The following is a 21,406-nucleotide window of genomic DNA, read 5'->3' as shown; positions in this document are numbered from 1 at the left end:
GTAAGAGCGGAGTGCGAGCGCTCAAAGGCCGCTGCCTGTACGGTTCATAGCGGCCTGGACAGCTGCATTGATCTCTGGTATCTCTTACAAGTCGGATTAAGTTTAATTGTTCAATCCATCAGACGAAGCACTTGGACTGACTTGTGAGATTTGCTCCGGATAGTGCCGAGAGCCCATCTCGCTAATTCACATCCCTCGAATATTCAAAATAAGCTTCTTACCCGAAGGCTAACGGCTTGGAACGACCGTGGGAAAATTCTTTGAGCGGTGCCGGTCGCTTTATGTGCCTGGTCCTGCGGATTTGGTGATGCAGAGGAAGAGAAGGGACGAAGGAGTTCGCTTTGGAGAGCATCGTCTCTGTAGAAAAAGATCAGACAGAAATCTTTGACTCTGCTTTCACGCTACTGGTCACATCTTTTCCATGTAAAATATTCACTGTTTCCTTTTATTCATTCATTAGCAACAAAGCGGTCATCCTGCGCAGGGTCATGGTGGCCCGGAGCCTATCCTGGAAGCTAAAGACATGAGGCAGCGTACACCACGGACAAGACACCGATACATCGTAGGGCAATCACACACACACACACACACACCTGCACATCTACACCTTATAGACCTTATACTGTCTTCAAAAGTTATGCTCAGCCTTGAAAACCAATTGTACAGCATTAAATCCAGCTGAGATCATTCAAAATGTCTTTCACACACTATTATGTTGCTGGAGAAAAATATCCCAATTCTGCAAAGATCTCCACAACCCTCTTTCAGACATGGCCATACAGCAAAAGGGAGGGCTACACCCCAATACTGCAGTTATAGTTTACAGATGTTTTTAGAAACAAAGTTCTCATTTGTTTGAAGTTTGAGAAGGAAACGCTAAAGCACCAGCTGTAAACTGTCAAATATTAGGCTGTACTTAAATACTACATTTCTTTTTATTTGCCAGTTTCAGATATGGCTTTTTCTTTTCAACTCTGTGCAAGGTCCTGAAACTCAATACATAAAAATATATAATATATTATATACCATTTTTTTATACCATCTATATCTATGGGTGGCACAGTTGCACAGCGAGTAGCGCTGCTGTCTCACAGTACCTGGGTGGTGTGAGAGGATGTGGGTTCGATCCCTGCTCAGCCAGTGTGGACTTTGCATGTCCTGTCTGTGTGGGTTCCCTATGGGTGCTCTGGTTTCCTCCCACACTCCAAAGACATCATGTTCAGGTTCCCCTGTCGTGTGTTCAGTACCTGGGTGGTGTGAGAGGATGTGGGTTCAATCCCTGCTCAGCCAGTGTGGAGTGTGGACTTTGCATGTCCTGTCTGTGTGGGTTCCCTATGGGTGCTCTGGTTTCCTCCCACACTCCAAAGACATCATGTTCAGGTTCCCCTGTCGTGTGTTCAGAGAGAGAGAGAGAGAGAGAGAGAGTGTGTTCCACTGATGTATGGATGAGTGACCCAGTGTATCTAGCAGTGTAAGTTACCCTGGTGAATAAGGTGTGTGGGTTGATAACACTACACAGAGTTCATTGGAAGTTGCTTTGGAGAAATGAAAACAAGTAAATGCAGTATAATATATAGGCTGAGTAACACAAATGCTGCTAGTGCCCTCTCCTGGTAGTAAGTTCTATAACACACTGAAGGAATGGCTCTGCTATTTCCCTCTTTTACACACTGAAACCTCAGTTTACCTCTTACACTGTATTCACCATGTAGCGTCCCACTTTTCAGTTTGGTGTCCGGTAGAAAATTCCCACCACCGGCAATATATCTGGCTGCTGTATCAAATTCCAAACCCAGTGTTGAAATTTTGCAGTTATCTCTTTTTAAGACAGGCAAGTGTGCACACCTGTATAGGACGGGGTGGGACGGGATGGGACAGGATAGGTACTTTATCAGTCCCTGCAGGGAAATTCACACATAGTCGCTTAACACAAGACATGTAATAAGAAGGTGCACAGTGAAACACAAACAAAATAAAGAAATGTCAAATAACAAGCAACAAAAATAGCAACAAAATAAATGACACCAGACAATGAGACAATTAGACAAACGCAGCACCTCTAAGGTGACGACACAGTTCCCCGATTCTCCGTGTTGAGTAACTGACGCGCCCTTATGGAATAAAATGTAACTAACAATGCAGGTCACCAAAATCAAATCAAAGTACAGACATCTAACAAAAAAAAATAAAAATAATTGAACTTGTGATAGAATATAAAGGATTGTAACACCCCAGATAGTTACCCCTCTGTAGCAATGCTGGCTTCCCAACCTTTGATATCCTTCGATCCTGGAGCTGAAAAATGAACACAGCCAGGGTGAGTAACTCAGACAGTAGTGAAATTCCGGTAAGGACACACACACACACACACACACACAAGCCTCACAGGGTGGCAGGGCCAATCTGAAGTGCGCCAGGGCAGCCCAAGGTCAAAGACATTCAACCGATTGTCCATTTCTCACTGAACATCAACACCATCTCATGACTGGTAGCTGTCAGTCTACCATACGAGTTCACTGGTTCAAGTGGGTTTTTATTCTCAGTCCTCTATAGAGCTCGTATACAGTGGGGCGAAATGTCGTTTCTCCGGGACCACGGTGCAACACAGAACAGTACGCAGGACTACATAATAAAGTGCAAACACACAAGAGTGTGAGACGAGTACAGGACAATAATGAATAAATACACAGGACAGAACAGTAGACACACAGGACAATAAATACACAGGACATGGGCTGTAAACTGTAAACCGTTTTGGAGTGTGTGTCAGAAAGAAGCATTGAGTAGCAGCAAGAACAAGTTTCATGATAAAAAGTCTGATGCAGCTTTGTAAAGCTGTATCAGTCTTAGTAATAATAATAATAATAATAATAATAATAATAATAATAATAATCATCTCCGTGTACCCTGCAAATAAGTAGTTTTTTTTTTTTAAATAGAATACTGTTATGTCTAGGAAGTTGCCCAAATCCCATCATCAAGCATGAAAGTGCATTAACTTAGAGTCAGCATTGTAGCATGTACAGTTATTATAGTTACAATTATTATTATTTTAGTAGTAGTAGCATAATTAACAGCCTGTAGTACAGTAAGTTTAGCTGTGGTAACAGTATAGTACTTGCAGCAGTAATGTTAGCTGTAGTAGAAATGTTTTAATAGCGTAGTGGTAGTCGTGTGTGTGTGTGTGTGTGTGTGTGTGTGTGTGTGTGTGTGTGTGTGTGTGTGTGTGTGTGTGTGAGAGAGACAGAGAGACTCACAGTTGTGCCGCTCCGCCCGCGGTCCCGCCATCGATCATGTTCACTTTAGTTCCCCTCGTGCGATCGGGTCGGGCCGGTAGCGGCTGTAAAACACGCAATAATAATAATAATAATAATAATAATAAACACGGGAAAAGACGAGACACGACGAAACAAACAACAGCTGAGCGCCACGCGCGGCTCGAGCCGCACGTCCAGACTGTAAATATTCATTTTTAAGTGTAGTTGCATGATTTTGAGTGCTCGTGGTTAAAATTTCACCGCCGCATCGCAGATCTTTCGCGAGTTCCCGTTCATGTTGTTACATCGCTCCTACGAAGGAACCAGCGGTTGCATCTCCAATTCGGCGGCCATCGGCGTTGCCAGGCAACCCCTGGAAGCGGCAGGTGTTTTGCGCGCATGCGCATTTCGGCCGGCTTCACCCCGCCCAGTCGGAGACCCACGAGCTGCCGCAGCTGGACTGCTTCAGCGCTCCAGCGGTTGGTGCAGGTAAACGCGGTAAAACATGGCTATACGCACTATAATTCGCAATCTATAAGGATCGCAAATTCAAATTGTATGTAATGAAAATGTGTTTCGTGCGATCTTCAAGTTGTGTAACTCCAGTAAGTAACATCGCTAATTTATTTCACGGTAATATTTTAATATTTTTATGACCGAAGTGACCACTAGTATGAGGCAGCTGGTAGCGTAGTGGTTAGCGCTACTTCCTTTGTCCCCAAAGGTTGCAGGTTCGCTTCCCTACCTGCGGCTGCATTGCCTTTGAGTAAGGTACTTACCTCACTGCTTCGGTAAAATTAGCCAGCTGTATAAAGGGGCAAATGATTATAAGCAGGTAATAATTGTCACCTAAAATGATCAATAAGCAGCACTGCGCTCGGAGCAAACGGCACTTCCTCGTGAGCACCGCTAGAGGGCGGTCGCGCAACGTACATTTCGGAAGTTCAAGGAGGGAAAATGCGGTGTTTTCAGTGTCGCCCCAGTGCTGTTTACTCAAGTCAGCACTGCTACTGGGCATGCATGACACAGAAAATGTAATTCAATGCAAATCTCACACTTTTAAAATTGAAATTTAGGAAAAAATTATTGTATCTATTTATTTAATTAACAGCTTGAATGAATAGGTAGATAAAACAGCAACCGCCTACAGATGCATTCTGAACAAAGTTATATCAGAGTACATCATATGTATGAGTAAGGACTTACAGACAATAAGTTATATTTACACTTGCGTGCATTCATTTCAGATGGTTTTACCCAAAGTGATGCAGTTGTACAATTACCGCACCTTTATCCAAAGGGACTTACAGTGCTACATATAATATATTACACTAAACTCCCTACAATCTCTATCAAACAGTAATTCAATAAGCCAACAATTTTATCGCAATAAAACCTTCAGAGTCTTGCCTTATGATTTCAGTTGTTGGCTCTGGCTATAACACCAAGATTTAAGTGCCACCACAGACCCTGTTATAGCAAGGAATCATATGGTAAACGCTTGCAGCACAGCAGTGAAGTCCCACAAGTCTGGAGTGTGATGCCAGTCGGGTATTTGGGTTCAGATTGCTGTATACAATGAAAAAAAAATGAACCATTTAACAAGTACAGTGTGATGAATAAATACACAACTGATATTACTGTAATTCTCTGTAGCTGATTAAACTGAACAGTATATTTTATTCAACTAATCATGTTAAAGTTCAGCTGAACTGTAAAAGTTTTCAAAAAAAAAAGGACAAAAATAAACATTTCAAACTGTTTAATCTTATGGGTTTCATATATGCATGTATATGCTTTGATTTTGCACCGCAGTGTTTGACACAACTTGTCTGCATGTTACTTCAACAAGTCACAGATGATTGAAAATCAGCTTCTCACACCAAGATCCCCAAGTCTAAAATTCACATTTTGCAACTTCGGTTAAAAATAGCACATCTGCCCCAAACTGCAGCAGCGCCAGATGTTTAACAAATTTGAAAAGCACACTGCAGAATTCGGTCCTCCTCGCTGATTTGACTCGGTTCATCTTTGTGATGAGTGTGCCGATCGGCTCCTGCCAGCATCGCTGCCTTCCACAAAGTGTGTGGTCTTCTTGTTCTTGCCCGCACAAGGAGATGACAGCTCGAAGGGCCACACAAAGTTGTTCGCAGCCTTGAAGTTCTTCTCAACGGTGTCATTTTCCAATCAGGTCTTCAACACAGATTATGCCATATTTTCCTAAGAATGGAGGAAAAATAAAGAGTGTGCCTATGTAGCGCTTTCCAAATGAACAAGAGCCTGCTCAGTCCTTACCACAAATAAGCAATTAGTCAAAGGAAACTAAATCCATTTAAGTTCACGTTTTCTTTTGTGGTCTGCTGATGTATCTCAGTGTTACACTAGTATGTCAACTGATGTCAGTTCCTATATACAACCAGTTTGCAAAAGTGATAAAGTGGAAGAAAAACATTTACTAAGGGTGTTCTCTGTGAGGAATCTGTTTGCGGAAGCTTGGTGTATTGGTCTTCCCATAGCCACACCTGTACATCACCTCACACACTTCAAGATGGGATAGCTGTAAGACAAATATTTGTAATCAGCATCGTTTAATCTTGGAAACGGTGACTTTTCTTCACTGTAGTAAAGTGAAGGCAATCAGAGTTACCAACGTTATTATTATTATTTGTTGTTGTTGCTGCTAGTATAATTGTTTCATTTAGCTGAGCCTTTTCTCTTATTTGCCTACAAGATCAAGTGTTCAGATTAAGGTACTGAAAATTATGTACCCATTTATACTACTGGGTAGCTTTTACTAGGCAAGGACCATGACTGGAGGCACTACACCAGGAGGTGGGATTTAAACCTGGGTTTTCTGATTGTAAGACAATGGCTCTAGCCACTGTGCCACCTACTGGCCACATAATATTTGCAGGCATAGTCCCTGGAAGATAGTTTAGTTACACAATCCGGAACGTGTTGATGGAGGCATTGTTGAACTGCTAAAGGTGAAGGAGCTGCAGGACCTTGAGCACTTTGGGGCTTCACACCACCGATCCTAGAGAATCAGAAACAATATAATCTTTTACACAAACGTTCCTGTGCCCTCCTTACTGGCAACTGGAGATGGAACCAAACTGTTGGTTTCTTTTCATTGATTGTTCACTCTTTTCTTTAAATCAAATTGTGACCAGTCCCAGGTTTTTCCGCCGGTACTTTTTCCCTAGGGCGGCTTGGGTATGTCCAGATCCCAAGGCTTACAGTGTTTCTCTTCTACTTTCCTTCTTAAATGTTTAACTAAAGTTGGGCAGGAAATTTTCTCTATCGATGTTTAAGGAATAAATCACTTATTAAAGGTGTGCTTGCAGCCACCGAAGATGAGTTGCTAATTCACAAAGTATATGAGGTGTGACAAATCCCAGTCCTGGTACACTACTCTGTAGTACCTGATGTTCATGCTATCCAAGGACATAAGCAAAGTAAGATGTATACCCAAGTTTACATCAGTATGGGCAGCAGGTGGCATCGTGGTTAGCGCTGGTGCCTTTGAACCCAGAGGTTGCAGGGTCGAAATGTAAATGTAATGAATCCCACCTCCAGCTATAGTACCCTTGAACAAGGTAATTGCCCAGCTATATAAATGGGTAAGAAACTGTATGTATCTTAACACTGTAAGTTGCTTTAGAGAAAAGCATGAGTAGATGTAATACCTCATTATTCAGATAATGAAGGTCATCTTGGATTATCATTATTATCCAATATTGAGCCATTTTGCTAAGCAGATCTGTTGCCTCTACATTAGGAGGCCAATGAAAGATAGAGAAAATTGTTTGTTTGTTTGCGAGGTCCCACGCCCTGAAATTGTTCCAGGTGAAGAAGTGAGTTTTGTGGTAAATTCTGTTATACTGTATGTCACACCACTGATACTGGAGAATCAAAAACAATAAAATCTGTGTCATGGCCCTGAAGGTGGTGAACAACACATCAGAACAGAAACACTTCTTGCATTCATTCATTTAGCTGAGACTTTTCTCTAAAGCAATTTACAATGTTAACCTACCTACATTTATTTACCCATTTATACAGCTGGGTAAGTTTCACTGGAGCAATTTATAAGTACCTCGCAGCAGGGTATTACAGAAACAAATGGGCTTTGAATCTGAGATCTCCAAGCCCGAAGGCAAGCGCGTTGACCACAATACTACCTGTGACCCCCCCAAAAAAAACAACAAATAGACCCAAATGGGACTCAAACCCACAGTTTAGCTCCAAAGGCTAATGTCTGAGTCATTAGGCCACTGGGATGGCTTTTACTGAAGTAGAGAAACACTGAGAGGACTTTCCCAACCCAAAAAAATGCCTCACTGAACAAAATTGCAATTGTGAAGTGAGTGTGGGATGTGGATTTGTTGAGTAAACCAGCATTACGCATGACAATATGATGTGTTACGTAGTGACCTACTGGAGCAGCTGTTACAATTGTTGGATTATGTTGAAAGAAGGCTGATGTCTAGCCTATACATCTTCTTGTACTCATTGTGGTAACCCTCAGTTCTCTTGTAGACATCCCTGGTCTCATCTGGTGATTGTTTGGTCGGAGGGGTAGATCATCTGCACATCATAGAGAATGGAAAGGTTAAGTTAAATTCTGTAGCTCTGGCAATTACTTATTTCTGAAGAAGCGGGTTGTAGAGTTCATCAGCAGTGCTGAGTACTTCCTAACTACACCTTCTTGACAGAGATGGCTTTCAAAATGGCACGGTGGCACAGCGAGTAGCGCTACTGGTACGCGTATCATGAAAGATCACAATCATCCCACACGGGCACTTTTCTCTTTTCTGCTGTCTGGAAAGCGGCTCGGGTCTATTCAAACCCGCACTGCTAGGTACAGGAACAGCTTTTACCCCAGTGCTGTAAGAGTATATAGCACTCACCAACTTGCTACCTTTAGTAACTAGAGCTGGACTGCTCCTTCCAAGCACATTGGTAGATTACATTGTCACTTTAAGCATTTTCCTTCTCATGTTCTGAGTTCTCTGGCTGACTACTCTTATTTATTGTTATTATTGTTACCATTATTTATTGTCATTGTCATGTTTTGTTTTTTTGTGCAGTATTTCTATTGCTTTTGCTCATAGTCTGCGGAGAAGCATTCAAGAAGAATTTCATGATACTTGTACACGGTACTTGTATCTATGATAATAAACTTGAAACTAACTACTGTCTCAGCGCCTGGGTGGTTCGAGAGGATGTGGGTTTGAACCCCACCCAGTCTGTATGGAGTTTCCATGTTCTCCCCATGTCTGTGTATGTTTCCTCTGGGTGCTCTGGTTTCCTCCCACAGTCCGAAGACATGCTGTTCAGGTTCCCCCACAGTGTGTGAGTGTCATAGAGAGAGTGTGTTCCACTGATGTATGGATTAGTGACCCATTGCAAACAGTGTATCTAGCAGTGTAAGTCACCGCAGTGAATAAGGTGTGTGGGCTCATAACACTACATAGAGTTCATTGGAAGTCACTTTGGAGAAAAGAGTCTGCTAAATAAATAAAAATAAGGCAGTGACCTTGGCCTTCCATTTCTCCAGAAGGCTTTCAGGGACTTCCGATAATTTCTTACCCTAAGGAAAACATTGGATTGGGTGAGTCATCTAACTTATTGCTTATCAACTTGCCAAAATATTTTGGCTATACGGTTGGTTAAAACGTGATGGGGCATTACAGCTAAACCAATGTTCAGGTAGCAAGTGGAGAATATTTCCAATATTATTTAATAAGTGCTAATAAATAAGTCCAAACTGAACGTACTATTCGCTGTAAATCAAATTGCTATTCAGTTGTAATCTGAAGACCTGATAAAACATGGACTGTATATTCTTCAAATGTTATATAGGTATCTAGAACTTTCTTCGCAAGCCTAGGAAGGCACATTAATGTTTAAACTGGGGAACATAACGCACCCCTCAACACAGTCCGAATAATAGCAGGCGCATGCGCGGTAAAGTAGAACTCGGGGTCCTCCATTCCAGCAGGGAAGTAATAGCTGACGTTTCGCTGCCTGATAATTTTCCTGTAAATGTTTTATAAATCGCATGTGTTACAGGTTAACCCTTTCACAAGTTGGGGTAAACTGAAATAAAGTAAATTCATTTGGAGCTAATAGAGTCGGGAAATTAAAACGAACTGAAAGAAACACCAATATATATAGTGTAACCTACATTCTAAAACATACAATTAAATATATACTGTGAAGCGTCGGGAAAACTGGAAAAAAAAAAGTTAACCATTTGAATGTGTTGACAGTTGAAATTAACGAGATTCTGACGGGGTTTTTTTTTTTTGTTGTTGGAACAGGCAAGGCATCATATGTCCTAAGAACGGTCCTTCGCGTTGAAGCGGCAGAGGCTGTTTAAAAAGAGCGAGAGCGGAGAAAATGTGAGCAGAGCTGCCGGGAGCTGTCAGTGTCAGTTGGGCGCGCGCACTGGGTAGCGCGAGAGTCAGTGACTGAGCGTGCGAGCGAGCGAGAACAGCGGTTCGGTGCATGTGCGTCCTCAACTGCTTTACCAGCGCACGCGCTCTTTTAATAGTAATTAGGCTGCTCGCTAGTTTTGTTAATGTATATTTAGTTCTTGAAACCTTGTTGTTTCTTAGTGAATTTTGAAAGGAGCAAGCAGTTTCAGAAAGCGAGTTTTTAGAGGACGGCTGGCGGTTTCTTACTTATTCACTGTGAAAAACTAAACGCGTCAACTCAGTAGTTTTATTTAAAATAGTGAATGAATTCTATAGTTTTTTTTTTTTTTTTTTTGGAGAATACTTATACTAGCTCGTAATTCCATTTCTGTGCAAGCTTAACATACCTAGGGCCGGGGCGCATGATGACAGATATTTAATTTTTTTTTTCTTTTTTTTTTTTTTTTTTTCCTGTATCAAACGAGGAGGAAAAAAAAGGTACCGTTAGTAACTTATCGCTGTTCTCGCGCAGCGTGCGTCGTTAAGCGAAGTGCGTTTTATTAAACAGTCGTATCGAAGTAACCAGAGAGAAGAGCGTCGTCTGTCGTCACGCGCACCGCCGCCGCCGTCGTCATGCTCTCCATCCTCGCGGAGTTCCTCGTGGTCATCCTTAAAGTGCTCTGGGCGTTCGTGCTGGCCGGGCTGCGCTGGCTCGTGCGGCCCAAGGAGAAGAGCGTGGCGGGACAGGTGTGCGTGATCACGGGCGCGGGCAGCGGCCTCGGGCGCCTTTTCGCCACCGAGTTCGCGCGCCGCCGCGCCACGCTCGTGCTGTGGGACATCAACAGCCGCAGCAACGAGGAGACCGCGGAGATGGTGAGGAGCATCTACCGCGAGCTGGAGCAGGAGCGCGAGCGGGACGGCGCGGCGGCGGGCGGACAGGGTATGTACCCCAGCGGTGCGGTACAGCGAGCGAGCGAGCGAGCGAGCGAGCGAGGGCGGGGAGGGGGGGCCAGCGGGTTCTGGGTTCAGGTCCCACTCGGGCTGCGTTGTCTGTGTTTGGTCGAGGTAGTTACACTCTGCCTTCTGATCATGAGTGACCCAGTGTGTAAGTAGTGTGTCTAGCAGTGTAAGTCAGCTTGGTGGATAAGGTGTGGGCTGATAACACACAAGAAGGAAAAAAAAAAAAAAAATGTAAAATCATCTACTCTGAATGGATACAGTAGAAATCATTCCAGAGTTGCATGTCTGACGCTGTAAACCATCAGATGAATAAAAGCATCACAATAATGAGTATGAATGAGGCTCTTTGATGTGTGTACATTGTTTGCGTGAGGATTTGAAGCCAGGGTTCTGTCCTCCGGCCACCTTGCTGATCCTTACAGGTGTGCCTGATCGCGCTCGGGTGTTCCTCGGCACCGAGATCTTTCCTGGCTTCCGGTTGCTTTCTTCTCCCTTATGAAATTTTTACTCTGTCCAAAGCAGGCTGGTGTCTGTCTCATAGAACAGATTTTTACCGGCCTTGTTACTTAAAAGTGATGTGTAATTCCAGCCCCTGTTCATCGCTCTCACAAATTAATTTGAGAAAATGTTGCATCAAGTTTTTTTTAAAAAAAAAAAAATCCAGCATTGAATTATGGTAAAAGAATCTTGGCCTGAGTAGTCGGGTGGAAAACAGGTGACCTGCTGTAGCGTCTTACCCTCTTTGGCACCAGCAGCTCATGTGTGTATCTTGTGCCAAAGAGACCTTCCCGTAGGACACGTGTTCTGCGTCGTTTGTGTCATGGCACAACGCGCAGTCTGTCGCCGGATTATGCCGGGATGCCAGGCCGTGTGCCGTGGACTCCGTGCTCGTCGGCGGTGCGCGAACGCGTGGCTGCGAAGTGCCTCCTCTTCCGCTCACTTTGCGGTTCCTTCCGCAGGAGCTGTGAACGGCGTCGAGGAGGTCCCTCCGTTCCAGCCCAAGGTGTACACCTACGTGTGCGACGTGGGCAAGCGTGAGAGCGTGTACTCAACGGCGGAGAAAGTGCGGCGCGACGTGGGCGACATCGACTTGCTCATCAACAATGCCGGCATGGTGTCGGGTCACCACCTGCTGGAGTGTCCCGATGAGCTCATCGAAAGGACCATGATGGTCAACTGCCATGCCCACTTCTGGGTGAGTGTCTTCGCTCTGGACGGACGGACAGCCGCCGGCGTCGTCCTCGTGTCCTGCATCTGTCCTTCCAATCCTGGAGACACCTGTTCACTAAAGCACCTGCGTTTAATGGAGCGTTATGCATGCTTTTTAATAACTCATGGACCTTCTTCAGTCACTGTGTGTGTGTGTGTGTGTGTGTGTGTGCGCGCGCGCGCATCCCTGTGTTTTCCAGTGTGTCCAAATCTTGTATGTATTAATAGGCTTAAAAAAGCAGGAATATATTTCAGCCTTCTTCTTACTTGTTTATTAATATAAGAGCATATTGTAATAAAAAAAACTCCTTCAGATGTGCTGCCCAGTATAAACACCCCCCACCCCCTGCCTGCTCGAAAAACTAACTTGAATCCACTTTTAATTATTTGGACCCTCTTTGATTACTCTTGATCCTTGTTTTGTTCCTGTCCCACGGAAGACTGGAACACGTTCTGTGTTGCGTGGTTCCTCGCAGCCTTGTCCGGAATCGTCCCGGAGTCAGGTGTTCGGGAGAGACTGGGGGGTAAACGGTGTTTGTTTTATTAACCACAAAAAAGTGTTTCCATGTGTTTAACCTTTGAAGACTATTCTCAGTGGCCCGTGTAACATCATTCCCCACCATCCTCTTCCTGCTCTGCTTTGTCTCTGCCTTCTCGTAACTGTGGCTTCCGCCCCGAGACGGAACCTACAAACTTCGCTCAGTTCTGTACGAGCGGCAAAGCCCTGGACCCTGCCTGAAGGCTCCTTTCATTTGTTCGGTTCCACGATGTCCATCGTCTGCCAAAACCAATATTTGCTCCGGAGCGCGGCTGCACGAACTAATGTGGAGGTGCAGAGATTTTTGTTGCAGTGATGGAGTCCTGATGAAGTTCGGAGAAGACCCCCAGTTAACGTCTCGGGCGGGAAGGAGCCCGTGCGTGTGCGTGCGGCAGAGAGCTCGCGTAGAACACCAGAAACGCACTGTGCTGCCCAGGCCTGCTAGATAATTGGAGTGTATTGAAGACGGCTTCCTGCAAAGTGCCATTTGTACGACGTCGTTCCCACTTGGCACCCCCCCCCCCCCCAAATAACCTCATGTTGGGGAGAGTGTAAACGCTGGAGCTGGTGGCCAGTGTTTTCTTAGGACGAGCACCCCCCACCAGGACCTCGCTTCAAAGACCGTGTCTCCGGTGCAGTCGGCGCCGTCCCTCAAGACGCTCCACGATTTGTCCCCAGTTTTACCATAAGCCGTTTATTAGCACGACAGGACCGGGAAGGGATCCTGCTCCCTTGTGTCGAGTCGCTGTTCTAAACAAAATGTGACAGGTCGGCTCGAACGAAGCCGCTCCGGATCTGGGCCAACACCAGAGAGCGAGCGCACTTTTTTGTTAGCTGCTTTTCTTCTGGCTCGCTGGGAGATGACTGAGCCAAGCCGTTTGTTTTGAGCTTACTTCCTTTTCTCTGTTGGCATTTGTAAACACTTTTTTTTTCCCCCCCCTGTGTAGCTAACTTGTTGCTGAAATGGAGCATGAAAACTAGCTTGATATGTCGAACAAAGGAGGTTTCCGTTGCCTCCCATTGTTAGCGTCTGCGTCGTATTTCCGAGGTCTTACTCGGCTATCGCCGTCAGGCCGGTGGCCGTACGGCTCTGCTGGGGATGCTCATTAAGCTTTTTTGTCATGTTTTCTTTTGCTTAATTCAGAACACGGTTCCTTTTCGTGGTAAGATGAAAGCGGGCCCTAATGAATGGGGACGGGCGACTGCCGAGGAACAGAGCATGTGGTTCATTACAGCCGCAAACCAGCTGAATGGAACAACTTTTTTTTTTTTTTCTCCCCTCCTCCCCCCCCCCCCCCCCCCCCCCTTTCACATTCGTTTTATTTTGGTCTATTTTGTTACACTAGCATGTGCACTTATAGCTGCGAACTGCTCGATTCTGTACTAATGAGTGCATTTCATGAGGTGGATTCGTAAACCTTGGGCACCATCCCAGCCGCAGGGGATGATGTTCGTTGAGCGCCAGCTGGTCGAGGAGGAAGGTTTGCTTCGCGGCGACGCAGCAAGGCCGTCTGAAGTTACAGGGAAATTCTGCCTGGTTCTGTGGGAACACATGCCGTGCCACCTCGCTGTTCCTGCTCCTTCAACATTCTCCATCTCTTCCGCTGATGCCAAGCATGCTGCGCATACAGAAGCGGAGCAGTTGTATAACCACTAGGGTGGGAGCTGGGAGAACCATGTGCTTGAGCTCCTTCTACTTGTTCAGGATTTTAGCCTTTTAAAAGAGGAACAGCCTTAATGTGTAAATTATCAGATTCCCCCCATCAGTCCACAATGAGAATTCTTCCTAAAAGGCACGTTTGACCTCAGTACCAGTGGTGTTCCGGTGGGCTGTGTTATTGAGTTGGCCGTTGACTTATTTTTGTTGCCTTAGTTGGCATAACCCAAGTATGTCTGTCCATTTGGGATGCCATAACGGACAGGTGTACTTGGGTTATGCCAACTTTTTTTGACTCCGCTCTTGTGACCATTGACCGAAGAAACAAGACCTTAGCAGGTGCTTTGATGCGGAGTAATGGCACTTTCTCCTGCTGGAAAGCTTTTCACGCCCACTCTACCTTGCTGAAGAAGAACCCTTGGTGAAGCCCACACTGTGCAAACTCCTCAAGGAATCAAGGGAAAAGCCAACACTGGGGGGGCCGGCTCAGTCAACAGCATGTCTTTACACCCTCCCTCCGCACAGCACCAGGGAGCATCCCTGTGACCAGTCAGTGGCCCGCTTTCGAGTCGATCTCGACATGGGTCGGCAACCATTTCTCTTCTCCGTTTTCAAGATGCAGTTTTGTTTGGAGGGTGTGGGGGAGGGGGATTCCAGATGGACGGCTGTTTTTGGATTGCATGGTGGGAATGCAGCTCAGATGTAAAAGCAAGCAGGAAGTGAAGCAATTATCTAAGCATGGTCTTCTGCCAGGCTCTTTTCCTCATCTGCCCCCACCTCCACTCTCTCATGTACCACTAAGGGTGTCTTTTAAGGGGGGGGGGCTTTTTGCAGCTGCACGTGCAGCAGGGGCCAGCAGCAGTCTCCTGACCCATTATGACAGTCTGAACAAACTTAATCCCCCTCTTAAGAGGAGGGGAGTAGTCACAGGGAACTGCTCAAGCTACTAGTCCGGACCCCCCACCCCCACCCACCCGCTTAAGTGTTTAAGTTCACCAACGAATGAGCCACATGTCCTGGATGAGGGCGAGCTGCTCGAAAAGCAGTGCAGAACTTCTGTCGCATCCCGTTGACTTGCGCTCTGGGTTTGAAGACTTTTTGACTATTTAACAAGTTGATCCTCAAACGTGTGTGAGTGAGAGAGAGAAATGAGGCTGTTCAATGAAGGAAGTGCAGGTTGAGCCCCAAGAGTACAATAGTTGGTGGTCCCCACAGTGCCTCTTCTGCCTGTCAACACTGGCAGGTGATTTCGTGTTGTGGGTTTTACTTTGTTAATCCACCAAATGAGAAAGCTTTGGGTGATGTATGGGATGGGCCAGCATGGAGATGCGCTCCTCCAGGACACATCCAGCCCAGCGGGCCCCGTGCGCAGCTATGGTGGACATGGGGAGCCGCCGCCTGACCCACTTATCTCACAATTGCTTTCTTGTCTCGGGATCAGCCTGACGAGATGCCAGCCGGCGGGAGCCAAGTCCTCCCATCCGCATTCCTCAGCCGGCCCGGGAGAAAGGGGGCAGCCAGGCAAAAGAAGGCTCCTACTTGAGCGGGTTTTATGCGGTCCTGGGACCGGTGCACCTGGAAGGCTCTTGTGTACGAGGAGCCTCTGGTTGAGTTCCGAGTGACCGGTCCTGGCTGGGCTTTGTTTGCCGGTGCGCGCTCGTTTCACAGTCCAGAGCCCGAGTGTCCTTAATGGGACTCCTCCGAGGGAGCGAATCGAGGAAGATGTCGGTCAAAAGCCTCCCTCGCGCACATGTTGTTGGAGCCCAGCAACTTTTGCTTGCGTTTGTGTAAAGATGCAGCTGAGCCGGGGCCATGTTCTCAAACAAAAGTTTAACAACGGAGACCAGCAGCGCGGCCATCTGCTCTTTGTTTTCGTGTTTGATAGCCGGGTAAACGGAGATCTTAATTAGTTCTCGCCCCACGCCCCCATCTTGCTTTCAAAGGCCAAATGATCCGGGCATGTATCTCAGGGATTTGTTTACCGTTGGCTCGCATCGACCTTTCGCGTAGCCTGAAAAGCAAGGCGTGCTAATTGCTGCTACTTGCCTCCTTTTGCCCGGCGCGCCCAAGTAAGAGGTGGCGTATTTTGTGGGGGGGTCTTTCGGGGAAAAGGCGGCCTTCGTTCTGCACTGACCCTGAGATGCGTAACCAGTGGGCTACTGACTCTCCTTCGCTCCAGTAGAAATTGCTCCGCTGTACGTATATGGATGAATGACTGAGTGCCTTTGGAGGGAAGCACCCGCTAAGAGAATAAATGTAACGCAACAGACCTTAAATGGGAGCTGAAGGTGAGAAAATTTACCTACCGGCCCGAAAAAGAAATGCCCCCGTTACATTTTATAGCGCACAAGCGGCTGTGTTGTTGCAGGGTTCACCAACCAATTAGCAGCCATCTGGTGTCCTGGATCCGCGATATTTGCGCATGGTTCTGTTGGAGGTCGAGTTGCGCTAATCTGGGCTGACACCACAGCTGTGAGGCGCTTTGTGTCGAGAAATGCGCTCGTCCCGATGAGCCGGCGGAACGGCCGTATGGCCGAGGAAGCGCTCCGCTGTTGGAGGTTAATTTAGCGTAAATTCCGGCGTTGAGAAGCGATTGCGAAAGTTATGAAGTGGGACCGACCCGCTGTTCGGTTTGACACGTTTCGTGTCCGAGAGGTCAGCGAGGCCAACTCGATCCCTCTGCACCACCGTGAGATACGAGTGAGCGAGAGATGCTGTCCACCTCGTCTGGATGGTCCCTCCTGCCAGCTGGGACCGTTCCCATCTGCGCTGTGTATTTGTGCGCGACTGCAGCTTTTGCAGCATCTTCTTGGGGGGGGGAGCCTGCTGAGCAGCGCAGTCTCTCTGGAAATCAGTGCTGTTCATCAGTGCTCCAGAAGAGTTTAGATGGTTATAGATAGAACTATACTGAGAACAAACCTTTTGCCCGCACACCTGCAGACGATTTTGAGCATCGGTCAATGTGCAAGAAGTGCGTGGGTGGGGGTCCCCCCCCCATTTAACTGAATTTGCTTGCCAGGTAAAGATATTATTTAGCACTTTTTATTCTGTTGCTGGGTTAGGCTCCGGCTCACCTTGACCCCACTTGGGACAAGTGGTTTCAGCGTGCATGTGTGCATGCGCGCATTCTGAAACACGCATGCTCCATTTTTTTTTTTTTTTTTTTTTTTTAAAATCGCACATGCGTTTATCTGACCCGTCTAAGAGGGGTGACTATCTTGTGATGACTTCCGCACACCTGAGCACCAAGGGCCTCATGTTCCAGAGTCACAGCTCAGGGTCTCGTGGCACAAATGTGCTCAGCATCCAGGAATGAACAGGCAGCTGAATTTCTCCACTTCCTACAAGTCATTGGGGTCCCACTCGTGTGTGGGGGTTTTTTTTTTTTTTTTTTTTCTTCCCCCCCCCAAATTATTTTTCTTTTATATGTGACCGTAATCCAATAGCCTGGTACTGTCCCTGTGTCCCACTGGACTGCCTCCATGGTGGCAGTGGTGGTGGGAGAGGAGGGTGTTGGGCACGTGAGGGCAGTTGAGTGGTTTGAGCGGCAGCCTCTGCCCCCCCGGTGTGGGAAGGCATGAGCAGCCAGGCAGGATTCACATCACACCTCTAGATGCGTTTGTTTAGGAGTGGGAAAACCGAGACTTTTCTCCATTGTGCACCAGCTTCTCACTCGGTCTCCCAGCCTGCATCCGCCCTCTCAATAAATGCTGCGTTCTCACAGAATGTGCTGCTTTAATTTGTTTTGCTTATGAATGTTATGAAGTTGGCAGCACTGTCCATGGCACAGCTAGGGAGAGCACACATTCTGGTCCTGTACATTTTATCGAATCTGTGTGCCAGATGCCTTTGATCAGGTTTGATTCCCCACCGCCCCCATAACTGACTCCTATTTTTGTTTCTACTTTCAGACCACCAAGGCATTTCTTCCCAAGATGCTGGAGATGAACCATGGACACATTGTGACAGTTGCCAGCTCTCTGGGATTATTCAGCACAGCTGGTGTGGAGGTCAGTGTGCCGAAGCTCACAAATAACTTTGCTGGCAGCCGTGAAAAAAGGACGGTCTGTTAAGAGGAGTCATTGGCTCGACCGCTGCGTGCGCCTTCAGTTCCACAAACGTGGTCTTGCCAATAATGAAATGTGGTTATCGGGAAAATCTTCTCTTCCCTTGTTGGGGAGGGGGGTTGAACGCTTTAATTCATCTTATGGTGGGTTGTGGGGGTGTACAGGGGTCCAGCAGAGACCCCCAAAATGGAATGCTGGCCATGTGCCAAAGCTGGATGTCTCCATCATGGATGTGACCTGCCCCCTTTTTCCTCATCTTCTTGTTGGCTCCAACTTGGGATGTCTCTTGACCTAAATTTTAGTTATTTGTATTGGACAAGTTTTTACGGTGCAGTTGCACAGCCATTCCAGTTTTAGTGGAAATGCTGTATATGTGTATTTAAATACGTTAAAGGGTGCAGGGTGCTTTGATTTTTACTTGATGCAGGTCCCCCTCTTGTTCCTTTCCTTCCTCGTGCAACTTTCTCAGCTATACGCCTGCCTTTGTCACGTGTGGACGTCCATGAGCATCGACTTTACTTCAAACAGACTGAAGTCTTCGCTTCCTTCCTCCATTTATGTAATACAGTTTAGCTACCTTACTTCCCAGAAGTGCACCGACCATGACTTTTATGGCTTTGCGTGAATGTTGTGACTAAAACAGCCTGTTTTAACAAGGTGGGCACAGTTGGGTTTCTCCATGAACTGCAGCTGATGTCAGTGCATGTATTTGGCGAAGGTCCTTTGAAGGTTCCCGCCACACGGAACCACATCAAAATGTCCCTGCGGTTCTAGTACAGCCTTTACCAAAGAACAAAAGAGCGCTGCTAATAAAACTGAGTAACTCCTGCTCCATGCTGGGCTGGGGTGCCTGGCAAGAAATTCTAAAGCTTTTCTTCAGTGTGCAATAGCAGCAATGCACCCAACCCCCCCCACAAGGAACAGTCATCCATTAGTGTTTTTACAATTCTGTTTCCAGGATTACTGCGCGAGCAAGTTCGGTGCCATCGGTTTCCACGAGTCCCTGAGCCATGAGCTGAAGGCTGCTGAGAAAGACGGGATCAAGATGACGCTGGTCTGTCCGTACCTGGTGGACACCGGGATGTTCCGAGGATGCAGGATTAGGTAAATGATGGCGCAACGCGTGATGCAGTAATCCTGCGGAGGAATAAATTTACTGTGGTCATTTTGCTGGTCATGTAGCCACTCGTCTTTACAACACTTGATTAGCGCATGAGCTTAGTTGTGCAGAACCGCACTCGCTTATCCATGTGAGTGAGCGATTGGCTGCGGTCCGGTGCGCCTAAAAATGAACGGGTGTGTTAAACAAGTCGCTGAAGACTGTGAGCTTCTGCAGCTCCTCACTCTCTTCCCGTGACCTCGCTTGTCCTATCAGGAAAGAGATCGAGCCGTTCCTGCCCCCGCTGAAGCCCGAATTCTGCGTGAAGCAGGTTATGAGGGCCATCCTGACCGACCAGCCCATGATCTGCACACCTCGCATCGTCTACATGGTCAACTTCATGAAAAGGTGGGCCTCACACGGGGAACCAGATCGTCGTCACCGTAGGCCCCTCCGTTATGCCCCCTCCATTCACAGGAGCGTCTCAGATGCAGTGCTGGGCTATTTGAATTGAATTTTGTATTCCTGCCCACGCTGTATCGCTTTACATTGCAGTTACTTGGCCGTCTTGTGCACTGACCCCTTTCTGTGTGGCTCCCTCTTGCAGCATTCTGCCGTTCGAGGCCGTCGTGTGCATGTACCGGTTCCTTGGCGCCGACAAGTGCATGTACCCCTTCCTGGCTCAGCGAAAGGAGGCCATGAACAACAACGAGGCCAAGAATGGGATCTAGGGGGCGCTGTTCTCAAGTCTGTCGACTTCCTGGGAAGCAAAGGACAAGACCACTGACGGAGTGTTTGGGGAAAAGACTGAATCTCGACTGGTGCACTTGCATTGCGCAAATGCGAAGGTTTACCATATTGTTCCTCTGGAACAAAGAAAGCTGTGTACTACACTAAGGTTTTTTTTTTTTTATTTTTTTTTTTTTTTTTTGTCGTCCATGGTTTGTTTGAAGAAACCAACTGTCTATATACTGTCAATAGTTTTGAAATCATACAAAAGGTATTCAATAATTAAACTATTTACGTAATGTAGTCACCAGCATTATATAGTGTATTTGTGAAAATATACAGTATGTTACTGTATGAACAGTAAAACTTGTCACTTATTTTATTTTTGTTTTGTTGTAGAAATGCACTGTAATTATCGACTGACTATTCCTTTATACTGCCAACGATATTTGTGTAAAACAGTACCATGTGATAGCATTGCCCCACCCCCTTACTTGTCACACTGCTGGCTTTGGGACCACAGAGGCTGATACATGTGGACTGCTATGAACAAAAGGGTCCATGGTTTCCTCCATTTGTTTGTGTGTGTCTCCGATTTGTCCGTCTGTTGCATATGGTGTCACTTTGTGTGATGGCTCCACTTTCACCTCTTACTGCTGTTAACGTGTCTCCTGTCAGCTTTTTTTCATTGTCAAAACCAGTTTGTTCTGTCAGTGAAAGGGAAGTACAGTCAATAGCTCAATGTGCTGTGGTTTTTCGTTTCTTTTTTTTTTTTTTTTTTTTGAGTCCACGTAATATAGTCTGAAATACAGCTTTGTATTCCTTTCATCTTTTCCTTAGACGGCAGCATCTGTGATGTTCCCTGTCGTGTGCCTCATTACTTCCCTGTTCCACAACTCTTGTAAGTTGATTGATTGGTAAAAAGTGGTTCAGTACGAAAGTAGATGTGATGGAAAGGGCTACGTTGAGATAATGCTCTAAAGGCATTTTAAACACTACTGACTTTCCAGTGTTTTGTGCTGAGATTGTGGGGGAAATGCTGCATTAACTTTTTTTTGGCTGAAGCTTAACTCTTCTCATGAAGGGCCACTCCAACAATGAGTCCATTTGCACCACAAAAATTTCCACTCATAGAATGTTTGGCTCTTGTTGCTGCAGGAAGACAATTCTTTGAATTAACTACATTCCAATAGGCTTTATTGCTTCATTGATGGTCATGAGCCTAAAATCTCTACCTCTCTTAGCTGTATGCCATTTGTGGACAGTATGACAAGCCTCCTTTTGTAATTTCTTTTCACTGCTCTTTAGAGGAGCAATTTTACATGGTTCCAATGTTTAGTGTCTACCTAACTTAAATTAATAAAGTGATTTAGAATATTACTTGTATCACTTTGTCTGTTATTGGAGTCTAGTCAGAAGCACATGCATGGACGGAGGGTGGCAAGGTGGGCAGTGCTGACACTTG

General features: G+C 46.2%; 1 protein-coding gene across 1 annotated transcript; it reads left to right on the top strand.

The window, feature by feature from the left end:
- Positions 1-9,685: 9,685 nt before the first annotated feature.
- On the top strand, positions 9,686-21,318 carry rdh10a (retinol dehydrogenase 10a). The gene is made up of 6 exons (XM_029255142.1): positions 9,686-10,622; positions 11,602-11,837; positions 17,958-18,056; positions 19,072-19,217; positions 19,489-19,620; positions 19,820-21,318. The coding sequence occupies exons 1-6, from the start codon at positions 10,316-10,318 to the stop codon at positions 19,941-19,943; spliced, it is 1,044 nt and encodes a 347-aa protein (XP_029110975.1). The 5' UTR covers positions 9,686-10,315; the 3' UTR covers positions 19,944-21,318.
- Positions 21,319-21,406: the final 88 nt, after the last annotated feature.

The sequence above is a fragment of the Scleropages formosus genome, chromosome 9 (assembly GCF_900964775.1).
Source record: "Scleropages formosus chromosome 9, fSclFor1.1, whole genome shotgun sequence".
Classification (NCBI taxonomy): Eukaryota; Metazoa; Chordata; class Actinopteri; order Osteoglossiformes; family Osteoglossidae; genus Scleropages; species Scleropages formosus.
This window is presented reverse-complemented; position numbering and strand designations above follow the sequence as displayed.